At 46.6% G+C, this 13,601-nt stretch overlaps 5 protein-coding genes across 5 annotated transcripts; 1 reads left to right on the plus strand and 4 right to left on the minus strand.

The window, feature by feature from the left end:
* Positions 1-856: 856 nt before the first annotated feature.
* On the minus strand, positions 857-1,231 carry N7537_005478 (ABC multidrug transporter; the record flags this gene model as incomplete). Its single annotated transcript, XM_056896535.1, has 1 exon — positions 857-1,231. One exon carries the CDS (start codon positions 1,229-1,231, stop codon positions 857-859), a length of 375 nt encoding a protein of 124 aa, XP_056752320.1.
* A 745-nt stretch (positions 1,232-1,976) lies between these two features.
* N7537_005479 (RNA polymerase II-binding domain-containing protein) lies at positions 1,977-3,610 on the plus strand (the record flags this gene model as incomplete). Its single annotated transcript, XM_056896536.1, has 2 exons — positions 1,977-2,123; positions 2,192-3,610. 2 exons carry the CDS (start codon positions 1,977-1,979, stop codon positions 3,608-3,610), a joined length of 1,566 nt encoding a protein of 521 aa, XP_056752321.1.
* A 557-nt stretch (positions 3,611-4,167) lies between these two features.
* N7537_005480 (uncharacterized protein) lies at positions 4,168-4,841 on the minus strand (the record flags this gene model as incomplete). Its single annotated transcript, XM_056896537.1, has 3 exons — positions 4,168-4,284; positions 4,367-4,449; positions 4,529-4,841. The coding sequence occupies 3 exons, from the start codon at positions 4,839-4,841 to the stop codon at positions 4,168-4,170; spliced, it is 513 nt and encodes a 170-aa protein (XP_056752322.1).
* Positions 4,842-7,880: 3,039 nt separating this feature from the next.
* Positions 7,881-8,219, minus strand: N7537_005481 (uncharacterized protein; the record flags this gene model as incomplete). Its single annotated transcript, XM_056896538.1, has 1 exon — positions 7,881-8,219. One exon carries the CDS (start codon positions 8,217-8,219, stop codon positions 7,881-7,883), a length of 339 nt encoding a protein of 112 aa, XP_056752323.1.
* A 4,370-nt stretch (positions 8,220-12,589) lies between these two features.
* N7537_005482 (p24 family protein) lies at positions 12,590-13,532 on the minus strand (the record flags this gene model as incomplete). The annotated part of the gene is made up of 4 exons (XM_056896539.1): positions 12,590-12,600; positions 12,726-13,005; positions 13,086-13,274; positions 13,386-13,532. 4 exons carry the CDS (start codon positions 13,530-13,532, stop codon positions 12,590-12,592), a joined length of 627 nt encoding a protein of 208 aa, XP_056752324.1.
* Between the last annotated feature and the right edge of the window lie 69 nt (positions 13,533-13,601).

Consider the following 13,601-nt stretch of genomic DNA (forward strand, 5'->3'; position numbering starts at 1 on the left):
CTCCCTCTGAAATAACAAGTCAATTCAAACCTCTGAACTACAACAGAAAGGGCTCGCGCGATGGCCGTGAAACGTTGACCACTCACCTTCACCACCCGGCAGTATACCACAACACATCAACGCACATCAACTCCCTCGTCATCGTTCATCACCGTTCATCAACGCTTATCAACGCTCATCAACACATCCGTGACGCACCCAAACACTCAAGTCTCTATTCGCTCTACGCAGATGCATTCTATTACGGCGGATGGACTAGCAGACCGCAAACTATCAAGGCAAGAGGGTGGGGATTACGGCGCTCGATAGCAAAGAGGATTCGGTCGTGAATTTACAATTCTGGTGATTGGTATGCATCTATCTAGGGCTCGTTCTATCTCTCCAATGATGGTCCTTTATCAAGATGTTGCGCAGATCTTGACAGAAACCTGGTGTACAAACAATGTATGGTATAGATGACCAATGTTGACAACTCTAACTAAAAATGACAAAACCCGCTATTTCAACGTTTGCCGGGTACTCGTAGTCATATGATGCTCATGGTATAATACCTGGTTTCTACCATGTATTCGGACTTGGTATTCAATAGTATCAGCTATGAGCTATTCGTTCTCTTTTGATCTTAAAGGAAAACAACTGCATTGCAGAAATTGAGACAGAGTAGAAATGAAAACAGTCGAGTCGTTCATCTTCCACTAGTAGAAATATCACAGTACATATCAGAGCCGAGATACACTAGGCAAGAATTATATAAGAATCATAGTCTCAGCATCCTTTGTACAAAGAAGAAGAGGAAGAATTTTTTTTTATACAAAATTCCTCTTCCAAGCAAAGCAAGGGCGAAGGAGATACCTAACTAATTTGCCCCAGCGTTGACTAATTCCCCAAATCTCGATCCAGCCAGCCCTTTGAGTACTTCAGGATTTCCGATTTCCACAATTTTTCCTATATCCATAACTACCACCTGATCAAAATCCATAATCATCTCCAGCCGATGCGCCACCGCAATCACGGTGAAGCCCTTAAATTCCGAGCGGACAGTATCTTGCATCACCCGTTCAGTCTCCTGGTCTACACTTGAACTCGCTTCATCCAATAGTAAAATGCCTCCGCTGTTCTCATCGTTGGAAAGCTTGGCCCGAGTCGTCCGACGCGCCAGCGAAAAAAGCGAGCTGACATGGCAGAGAAGATTGAGGCGGAACCTAGTTGTTTGAGCCAATGACGAAAACATAATCTAACAGGGGTAGAAGCGAATAGGAAATAACTGGGCAGAGGCGGGCGCGTAGGAAACAAGAAATATTGAGGGTCGATGACTCTGATAATGGGGACATAGGGGGCATTTCCTCCAAGATTGAATATTCTTGAGCGTCGTTGGTAATAGGCATGGAACTGAAATATTTATTTTGAACTCCGCAGTCATTTCCAAGGAACTCATTAATTGGTCCCTATAATCTAACTAAAATCCTAACGGTTCTCTCCGCCAAACTCCGATGGCCCTGTTCGATCACCCGATCTCCATTCTTCTCTTCTTCAACTCTCAAAACTCATTTCAAAATAGATGGCGCTTCACCTCTAGCACCAGAAGAGCATTCGCATGAAATTCCAGGTAGTGAAATACGTTACATGAAATATATATATTGAAGAGGGGAACGCTCTGGCATATGGGTCGCTATAGAAATCGGTTAGGTAGAACCCAATGTCTCCAAATGTTGTTACTATAATCTTACTATATGAGCAAACACAATGCCTTAACCACTCGGCCATACTTGCTGTTGTAAGTGTTTTTTTTCTCATGCTTTTCCGTCGTCATATTGTAGTAAGTTTGGAGAAAACCACCTTGACATGTCGGATATAGAATCACCCAGGATCACGTGCGATAAAAGCTTCGATAAGGAACATGAATAGAGAAGAGGGAACACTTGAACTACCTCTCTCTCAAAATATCGTGAGATCTTGAGATCGTGAGATTAACCACAATGACGACAAATGTGGTTATTCTAAAGGCTGCGCTTGCAGCTTGCCTTCTACGTCCAGATCCTACTTCTGTTCCTCGCGATGAGATAAGCGCGTTTCACACCTCGCTCGAGCGCGCGCTGTCGCACTGCTCCCAAGCCAACATTCAGGTCTGAACCGCTGTCACCTCTGGTTACTCTCACATGCCACCTTACTAACTAGCTTTTCCCCCCTACAGACCTGTAAATCCTGGTTGCTTCGCTTTGTTGCATTTTCATCTAATCGGGTAAGGGGTCTGGTCAATTACCTGGAAGCTCTCGCGGCGTCCTTTTCCCCATCCCAGCCCACTGGATCCAAAATATCACCAAAGCGCCAACGCCTCCACATCCTTTACTTGATCAATGATCTGTTACACCATTGCAAGTACCACATAGATACCCCGACAACCTTCTCCACAGTGACCGGGTCCCTGCAGCTGCATCTCGTGCACTTGGTCGGCCACGCAGCAAACTGTGATCGCCAAAGGAACCCACGGCACCATCGACGGCTAGACGATCTCATAGATATCTGGTCTGAGCACGAATACTTCCATCCCGAGTTGGTCAACAAGCTTCGACAAGTCGTGACCATGGGGGTCCCCATGGATTTCAACAATACGACCAACGAGCTAAACTCGGCCAAAAAGTCCGGCAAGAGTGTGCCTTTCATCATGCCACCTACACATGGAGATCCATCGACCATGTGGCAGGATGTTCGTGCAGGCAACATTTATCCTCACCTTATGCCCGACTCGACTAGTCCAATTCGAGCTGGTACCATAAAACCGATACAATTACTAGCAGGTCCTGCCGACGCAAAGTTAGTGGAATCCCTCAAAGCCTTTCTCCATGATGTGAACAAGATCTTCGACCCGGAAGTCCCTGGGGATGATAAACATACCGACATCGATCCGCTGGGCCAGGAAGTGATCCGGGGTGAGAACACAGGCGACATCCTCGACGGCGAACACTATGATGGATGGTCCCTTGAATTCTGTCAACCCGCCGATACAGACACCGAGAGCTGCCACGACCGAAGTCGCAGTAGTAGTATATCACGAGCTAATAACAAGCGCCAACGCTACAGCGACAGCTCCATCAGTCAGTCCGAGTCACGATCTCCAAGTGAATCACGAGCATACGGACCTGGCTTCCATCGTCGGAATGACACGCGAGCAAGAAACCGTTCTCCGCAGCGCTCACGCAGCCGGGAAAGCTCATACACACCTCATGAACCATCCACTACACACTTCCCGCCCCCTCACCAATCTCAGCACCCCCCCGCACCCTACAACTCCTTCCCCACTACCCATCCTTTCAATGGACAGTATGCCCATCCTCCCATGGGTCCCAGCAATGGCTATGCCCAAGTACCTGCACCGAACTACGGTTCTTGGCCTCCGCCTCCCCCGTATATGCCAACAATGCCCTTTCCCGCACCTGGACCCGGATCCTCCTCAGCCTTCCCTCCTCCATACAACCATCATCCTTCTATGCCTCAGGGACAGCGACAGGGGTACGGGATGCCGCAGGGTCAACATCACTTCCCTCCTCCTTATTCCGGGGGTCGGGGTGGTGCGTCGCGGGACCCTCCTCCCCAGGGCGGGCGCGGGTGGTAAAAAAGAACATGTGCACACGAAACAATATAAGAGTTATGCTTGAATGCTTGAAACGCAATCGACTCAAATCGAGTAAATGGAAAGGCACCTTTCCAATGCTGCGGTTTGTATAATTACGGCCCCACCGCAGTGGGGTATTCATGTTGATTTAAAATACAATATTAAAGAGTACATTTGATTGCTGTTGCATTCGAGTAAGTACTTCACCGTTGATACTATCAACAGTAAGTATAGGTACAACCTAGTAAACTTCGATAGGCCTCTTATTGATGGACTAGCAGAGGAAGCAACCTACAAACATTTATAGCGGAGCCTTGCGAGAATTCAGAACAGATAAAAAATTAACCGCGTATAGAAACATGGCATACGCAATTACACACCGTAGCCTCCGTAAGCCAGATTATCACAGGCAAAGTGCCCATATAATATCGAATAGAAAAGAAAAAAGAACCCCAAACACGTCAGCACACAGTCATCAATTGCAAGTATACAATCCTAAAAGTACATCCGGCACTCATCCCATGTCACAGGACTTCAAACCGGCCGGGTTGTTGAAATTAAGTGAGAATGTCCATGATCATATCAGCCTGCGTCTCCGGTTTATGCCCCATCTGATTCGCATAGTAAGTCTTCTTAACTTCCTCGAAAGACTTGCAGGAGTTGAAGGCAGAACCCTAGGAGAAAAGATTAAGTCAGATCCACTCTCTTCTCAGAAACACAAAGCGAAAGAAAAGCAAGGGAAGATAAAACACATACATCAATTCTGTTACTGCAGCACATGGGGGAATAACCCTTCCCGTTGCATGTATCAGGAGCCTCTTTTTCAGCCATGCTCTTGCCTGTCAAGGTGTATTGAGTTAGTATACAATAATCAAGTCTTCCGATGTTATATTGAAAAAAGAATGGAAAGAAACATACACTGGAAAGATATAGCCGAGCTAACCTGCAGCCCGCTGACGATTGGGACTAACTCGCCGAGCCCCTTGGTGATTTCCCCGCTCGCCTGCTGAACTGACATGCAGCAGGACTTAGACTGGCCCTCGGGGCATGTGTAGGCCTCGTAGGGGTTGGGCGAGGGGGTAGCCGAAGCTGAGGCTGAGGCAGAGCTCGAGGGTGAGATGAGAGACTTGGATACGGAGGATGCGGGAGTTGGGATATCGTTCCCCACTGGGATGGCGGTGGTGACAGACAGGAGGGAGACAAGGCCCGTGAGGAGAGTTGTGAGGTGCATCGTTGCTGATTCTTTTTCGTTCGTGTGTTGTGTAGGTGTGAAAAGTACTGAATGGATGTATAGCCGCAAATGGCTATGAGATTTGGAGATCCGAAATGAATGTCAATGTAAGAGTCAGGAAATTAAATGAGTGTGTGCTGGTCTCCAAAATTGAGACCAAATTGAATGGCTGGAGCTGGGCCAAGTTGGCTGTCGCGAGGTCGTCGATGGGTGTGTCGGGGGAGGAAACAGGAACACGATGTTGACCTTCAATGCAGTGCTCGGTTTTTCTAAGGCCCCGACGGGCCTATCGCAATCTCTTCTGTCTTCCTCCCTTGGGCGCTTTTGGTTGGCTCATGGGCGAAGCCTGGGATTCCAAGGGGTTCATCCCTCTATTTAGAAAGGCATGATATGGCGATGATTCGCTGCTGAGTTGAACCATGTGGAACGCGTATTCTGGGTAATAGTTTCTACTGGTCTTTCTGGGTCCTTTTGCTCTGGTATGTGGGCTTTGGTGTTGGTATTTTCTGTTCTTTATCTCTGTCCAAATGGCATACATATACATTTTGCAGCGATATAAAGTAGAGTCAATTGGAACATACAACGTAACATAGTCACAGCGATAATTTCATGGCCTTTTTAAGCTACCTCATGTTCAATAAAATATACAACTCGTTGGGAGGATAAGTTCTCTACGGGTGTATTGGATTCCCCTTGGAAGGTATGCAAGGGATGCCTCAAGCACGCAGCTCTTCTCTACAACACGACCAGATCTCGAGTTAAGACTAAAACGTTCTTCGTGGAAGCCCGCGATTTGAGAAGCAATTGTTCAGAGAGTTCGATCTATGAATCAGGACAGCAAAATAGTAGATCGTACACATAAGTTGAAAGATGTTCTTCTGAACAAAAAGAGGACTTCGCTCCTAATTGGCAAGACTGAATATATGTCTCAGTTAATTTCAAACATGAAAATCTAATCCTAATAAGTCCGGGGTTAAAAATAAAAAGTGAGCGTAGATGTGTTCATCAGATTGCGCCCACCAAATATATGATAACCCTATGTATTCCAACAAAACCTATTTTATTCGATTCTCTAATTACCATACCAACAGACATTCCCATTTGAGTTAGATAAACGTATTGTACACACGTCCTTTTGAGTTTCATCCTCGCCTAAACAAATCCATATCTGAAACATCGGGCATCGCCGATCAAAGCGGCCCCGGGCCGTTGGACGGACCGATTGACCCAGTCTATCTGACCACTTGGGCTTTCAACGGACCTAGATAGAGCTAGCCAGGCCAAGCTCTCTAGCTCTATGCAGTCGATACTCTAGGGAAACCTCCAAAACATACTCGAAACGCTATTTCAGAGGCAGTCTTAAAGCCGATACCAACTCCAACTCCAATACCAAGATTTGGTCGCCGTGCCAAAGACTATTCAAGTCTAGCTCTCTACAATGTTTACACCGGGAAGGCCTAAGTAGTACCGATGCCCGTGTTATCCTAGTGTTCCGGTCAGATCGTCACTGCCTAGGTAACCACTATGGCGCCTCGTGTATGATAACAAGGAATTTCACCACACTAGGTATGAGATCTTCCACCTCGGTCTTAGCTCTTGCTATTCCTTTATATCTCGGATTTGGCTTGATTCTCACAGCTTTAGTATATCCTATATACTATCCACATATTTATTTGCCTGGTCTCCACTGCCAAAAGTACAAGCATCGGATATATATATTTAATAAAAAGCTGGAAAATATACCGAACAAACCCTGAGAAAAAGTCGGAAGACTGTAAAGACGATACTAGACCAAGCTAAGAAGCCACCCCGGGCCAAATATATTAGTCCAAGCCAGGCTGGTGTTTTTGTGCTGACGTCAATTTGTCTCAGAGTAGTACAAGCCTTGTTTCAGCCACCAACTCAATATTGAGGCATATTTCATGAACGGGATAAATGTACCGATCAAACCATCTATAGGATTACGGTCCCAATCTAGTTTGGACTGTTGGCTGGATAAAGGAAAGAATCAAGAAATAAACACATATAAGTGGAAGAAAGATAAGATTGCACCGGATTGGTTGTGCATAACTGTACAGTTCATCAATGGCCAACACGGCTAAGTGGTATCGTAACAGCTTTAGAGCATAGTTCTCCGAGGGACAGTCCAGTGTCCTCGACTCGGAGACAGAGCTGATTCATCACGTAGAGTCAAAAGAAGAAGAAGAAGAAGAAGGAGGAAAAAAAAAAGGCACAAATCGCTGGGAAGATGTAAAGACACAGATAATGTACAGGCCAGTATTCCTCCGCAGGAATATCAAGCAGAACCGATGAGTCGATCGCTTACCCCAGACCCCGGGAAGAATGGATAGTGTTCGAGAAATATTCGAAATGGAAATGAACTATCGTTTGTAAACTGCCCTCCAGCCCCATGAGCAACCCCCAAACGGTCATATATGACAATAATGAAAAGGAAAAGCCATGTATTTCCGTGATAAGGGGTGCAGAATGATGGAAGCGATGATTCACGACCAAGGGGTCTGGAGTGGGGGCATACGCGATGCGTAATCCGGCACTGAAAGCCCGGGGAAAGGATGCTGAGGATCAATCGATATTCCGAAAATGCAATGCGAAAGTAAAAAATGGGTAGAAAAGGGGCTGGGGAAAGTAAAGGACCATATCGCAGTTGACCCGGACGAGCCGAGGCCATATAAAAGTCAAAACTCGAAACAAACATTCAATATATCGCTTGAAAAGCAGGCACGCTCGCCCGCGCGATTCTCATAAAACTCCGCAGAAATTCTGCATCTGAGTAGGCATTGACGGAAAGTATACGTGACTGTTGATAGTCGCCATAGGGCCACCAACACCTCGCTAATGCTAGGTATCATTATGATGCTAGATCGCGATATTGGTGGAACAGGACCGCTGGAAGTACTTTCGTTAGCGTTTTTTTAATACATTGAAGCTGTCAAGATGAAGGAAAACGCATACCTTGATACAGGGCACAGCCTCAATATCCAGCAGACTTAGCCTCAAGCCATATCGTGACCACTGACCTTACTTAGTCTCGGCAATGTGAGGGGTATTGCTGACGGGCGTGAAAGATTCATTGGTCTGTCGGGATATATTACTGCCGCTAGAAGCGATGCTACGACCACTCTTGCCGCTGCTTTGACTATCGCGACGGGAGTCATCTGTGTCAACGAAGGAAGACATTTGGCGCTGGGTGTATTGTAGCATGGAGCGATTGTAGTCCTCCAGCGAGGTAGGAGAGGGATCCAGCGACCGATAAGAATCGAGCAGAGTTTCATTGGACATGCTTTCCACGTTATCAGAGCCTGGGAACATGGTGTGGATGTTTTCAGTTGTTTGTTGTATTTGGGCGGGGTGACTCATGGTGGAAGGGAAAATGTCTTCAAGAGGTGAAAGGGTCAGCTTAAGTTTCAGGACTAGATATCAGACAGCGGCAGGAGTGCAATAGTATCGTTGTGGGTGGTAGTGACATAGGGATGAGGCTGATGAGTAGGACGATCATCGTGGGGTGGATGTTGGGTTGTGGGTGCCGTGGGGAAACCAGATACTACTCATATCCCAGTCAATTCAACAGTTACTCACCTGTGATATTGAACTATTTCAAGATTTAACCAATTAGGCTGGTTGTGTTGGATAGGAATGGTACTGAGGGTCGCAGGTAGACAAGATGATGTGTCGTACTAAATCGGTGGAAATCCAACGGTACTATGTATGTTTCGGGCCAAAGGTATAAAATGGTAGGGGAAAATTCTATGGGGTAGGATTCAGGAGTTAGGGCACATATACGAAGAACAATTGGATCCAATTTGCGAGCAAGGTTAATATATAACACACGCGTGGCTCCACACGAGACTGGAATCGGGTGGTCGAAGATGGCAAACGCACCCGACTTTGAAGCCTCTGATAGGTCAACAAGTTGCCTAATTTCTCCCCCGTCCATGGTAAGCACAAGAGATCTCTACCGATTACACCGAGGGGCGGACGGTGACATAATTGGCCGAAAGGGGGGGGGAAGAGGAGGGGGGATATTTTCTCCTAGGCGACATCATAAGAAGAGAAGCATCATAAACCCCAGCCTTCAGTATTTGTAGGTAAGTGAATACCGTTGACCTATTGGGTATTCCGTATACCATAATGTGGGGTCGAATCATCATCACAGGATGTTATGAACTAACTAATATCCACATGTGTACGGAGACTGGTAAACTCCCGAAGCGATATCATCAGTCGTTCCACCCACGGATTGGTCACAATGCTTGATGAGGTCACTGGGGAATGTGAATGACCATTGAGAGCCGAAGGCGTTTTGGGATCGGCACAATTACAGTCAATTACAGTCCGGTCCCCTGCAGATCTTTACCTGACGTTTACAAAACGAATCATAATTGAATTATCATGGCCTTTTGGAAGGGCGAGACCCATGTTGCATTCTGTGTCGATTCAGGATAGGTTGTCCTTTGGCAGGAAAATGTGGGCATCACTAGTGGAGCCCCGGTATAGTGATAAACACGCTGTTACAAAGCCGGCAGATCGGGTGAGATGCTTGGATACATCGATTGATTCAAACCAAACCAATAGTTAGCAGTTAGTTCGACATGCCCATCAAATCAATGTAATCCGTGCGGCCGAAAGCAGTAAATGCGCCTGCATAAGAAAAAGGCTGTGCAGTAGCTGGGGCTCGGGTTGGAGCTATGCCGTCATACCCCGAGGCGTCGGGGCGATCCGAGCAATTTGATTTTGTGCTTCGGCCGGGAAAGTACCGATAATTGCCGGTCATAGAAATGGCAAAACGAAATCAGAGTTACCCGAGACAGATTTGGTTATCAAAAATGGAACGTTCTTCTACGGAGTACAAAATCTGAGCTTGAAGCCGAAACAGTCTGGTACACCGTATCAAAGATCAAAGTCATGGAGGCTTTCAGCCATAGTGGAGACACAGTTTGCAGCGAATGAAGGTTTAATTCATTTTTCGACTGTTTTCATTCGCCAAATTATCAGAAATGAACGAAATAGGAAGAAATGGAGACGTCGGGTGGAGACGAGCTAGTGATTTCCTTGGGGAATGTACTGTACAGTCCTGGTATTGATGCCTGAGGCATAGAGGCACCTGACGTCAGTGAGCCCTCATCTTCAGATTATACTAGTTCTGTAGTGACTACGTTGTATATTATCCTCACGCTATTCTATGTTGTAGATAGTCTCAAATCTGTCTGGTTTCCGATAGATATATCCCAGACACGGTACCAGAACCAGGAAATCCTACGATCTATAGACTCTGACGCTCTACGATGGTTGCAACCAAACTTGCGTTACCGATATGGAATATCGAGGTAGTTCCACTGTATGGAGTCCATACTTGTTCCTAGAAGACAACATGATTGACCAGAATGACTGGTAAGACGCATGGGTCAGTGACAGGGGCGTTCGCATCGAAGAACATTGGGACGGAGTTATGTATTTGCCATCTATGAACCCTGGATGGAACTTGATGCCCAACGGGGAGGCAAATTGTTGCAAGATCGGAATGAGACCGAACATATCAGAGCTATTTATCTACAATTTGCCTCTTCGATAGCTGTACATTTTGCTCAACTTGAAGAGATAGCACTACATAGTACTACAACATTAGAGTGACATATCAGCGCAAGCCGGAGCTTATATCCAGCATATAGGATCTCCTTTGCCCCGAGGGATGTTTTATGTAGGAGCAACACAGCAACGTCGGAGCGTTTTGAAATATACTCTAATTTGCAGACATGATCGGCCGTCTGGCGTTTCGGACGAGACCCCCTAGTTTCGAAGAAGAACTAGTCTAATCTAGCTGGAATTAGTCTAGACCAAAGTCAGCAATATAGTGAGCTTATCATACTACAAATAATGCAGACTAGAGAGACACCGTCTCATCAAGTCAGTGGAGAGATAATGATACTCATTTGATATCAGTGTTGACTCAAATTCTATACGATATCGTCAGTAGAAAGAAAATTGTGTACAATGCATGTTTTAGCCTCTTTTCCAACATAGTCTGATGGAGTCCGAACCATACCGCTGCTCCACCTCAAGGGTCTGATCCCAGACATGACAGCATACAAGTTGTATCAACATCCGAGCATGTCAAAAACAAGCGTGCGAGACATACTCCGTGATGTTACCGAAATGGCACCTGCGGGTCTTTCTCTGCCTATTAAGTGTCAATGAATGAGTCTTTACGGTCCACTTCCTTCATTATCCCATTCTATGTCGTGCCTGGTCCGAAGGCCTGAACCACATACAGACCCACGCGTTATGATAAGCCCTAGACTGCCTAAATCAATTACAATACTTTGTATATCCGTTGTATGTTGTATACTTTCGTACTGCATGCCGATCAATTGAAACAGTAGATACCCGAGATTGACAATTCCCAGCGCATCTCAAATGATATCACACTGCAGTCTCTGACGGCGATCCCTACGATGTCCTGTGAGCCAAAGGAGCACGAAGGCATACTATCTACCTATGTTGCACATTGTAGCGAGCATATGATATCACTGGAAGCAATTTAACTGCACGGAGCCGATTCTTACCGACATCGCCTCACGTCATAGGCCCTTGCCCTGGATGTCCAGCAACAACCCATCTCCACACATTCGTTATTGACTGTCTGTGATTTGTCTGCGTGCCCTCGTATATTGCGGGCCAAAGCAAGGAGCGAAAAACTTGTTTTTGATAGGATATCGGCCTTGATAGTACTATGTACAACATTGCCCCTTAGCTGAGCAGCACTCAACACGCTAGCATTCATGAATGCATCTGGACTTGTGTTTACCATTTACCATATTTCCTCGCATAATATATGGAGAAGATAGCGTCTAACTGATGCTCGAAACCGGTGTGAAACTAACCAGTGTGATCAGTATGTGAGATTTCGTCTCTGCTTTGTGCTCTGGTCGCGAGTATATGCTGCAAGTCATTCCACATACTCCATTCACACATACTAACGGGGGCTGTCCTTCGTTCAGAAACAGGTTCCATCTCTGCGAGCATTCAGTACCCGGTTCCCCGGCTGCACAGTCATCCAGGATGGTAGATGCCGGCAGGGGCGGGAGGCGTGAGAACGGGTCCAGCACAACGTCGACGGACTTTTTCGTCGGTCTCGACTCATCAACAGACCATCTAGGCTCCCTGATAGAAATCTTCGTCCGAGCATAAACCGGTTCTACCCCTGCAAACATACAGCATACAGCAACGATCGCCCTCGCCTCCGGCTGCGCTATGATTCAGTGCTTATTGATGTTGTTCAGCGACAGACGACCTGACCTTCTATTTGGAAACTATCCTTTCGACGGAAGCCGGTTATACCCCTGCGACCATGGAATAGAGAGCTTGAGGCGTACAGCATATACCATTGGGAATCTTGAGCATGCAGTTCCCCGGTGTCTTTTGAGCCTGTTGTGTCAATCGATCTTCCCTCGGTGGGTTGTAAGTCCCCTACCTAGTACAACATCCTAGACGCTCAGCCTGAACCAAAGTTACTATAAATACTAAACATTCACCTCAACTGCTCTTCTTTGGCATGCCATACGATCAACAGCCATCTCGGTTCGAAGCCAACTACTATACCGAGTATATTTCCCAATTTTTGTCCAGTCAGACAAGAACATCATAGATTTTTCAACATAAATAACTAGACCAACACGCCAATATAAAAGGTAGTGAAATGCATCATATTATTGTTCATGCTCATGCTCACATCACACGTAACCTGTTTCAAAATAATGTTATTAATCATCCACCAAATAGGATAGATAACAGAGGCAAAACAGTCCAGACGCGACTCTGATTTCCGCCCATATTCATCCCTTACACACGGGGAAGAAATAAACATACCTTTCCGAGCGCCCTGGAAGAAGAAACGCACAACAAAGACCTGCAACGCAGCCATGGAAACCATCATCAAAGACTCAATCACACTGAAGTTGAAAATCCGACGCTCGGTACTCCGCACGGTACTGAAATTACGGTTCTCACGTGTGCGGAAGTACTTCTGGTTGCGGGAGACGGTAGAGACTTGTGCGGAGAGCTTGTAGATAGACTCCTCCAGGCTGGAGGTTTGCTCTGGGCTAGCGCCCTGGCGGGAGGGCAGCTGGGCGCGCTGTTCGTTCTCAACCTGTAGGTTTCAATGGCTCAATTTAGCATTTGTTGACCCCTTCCTTGAGTCGATGGATGTGAAACGGATATGAAACGTACGGCGATCTCGAAGTCGACCATCTTCTCGGCGAAGGTGGACATTTCGTTATTGAAGCAGAAGGTGTACTCGCCAATGCTCTGCGCGGTGAAAACAAAGTCGCCCTGGCGCTCCTTTGTGCCGTCTAGAACGATCTTGCCGCCCGGTGCGGTGACAGAGTAGTCGACATCGAACGAACCGCCGGATTGGACCTGTATTGTACAATATCAGTATTCGGCGCCACCATATGTATCCATAGCTCCACGACAAAAACAATTATCATAGGATGAATGTGTTATGGCTGGATAATCAATTGGACGTACCGCGAAGTAGAAGGCCACTTTGGCGTTGCTCTGTTCAACGTTCGTGAAGAAGCATGCTTTCTCGTTCGCCTCGAGTCTGTAGGTGAGGGCGGTTGCGGTCACGGATGAGACCAAGGAGGCCAGGCCGGCAAAAAGAGCGAACCTCATTGTGAGAAAGATATACCGAGAGGGGACCGTTGAACTGGTGGATGATATCCGCATCAGGAGATGGCGTTC

This window comes from Penicillium hordei, assembly GCF_028827395.1.
Source record: "Penicillium hordei strain IBT 12815 chromosome Unknown utg000003l_segment0_segment0, whole genome shotgun sequence".
NCBI classification, from domain to species: Eukaryota; Fungi; Ascomycota; class Eurotiomycetes; order Eurotiales; family Aspergillaceae; genus Penicillium; species Penicillium hordei.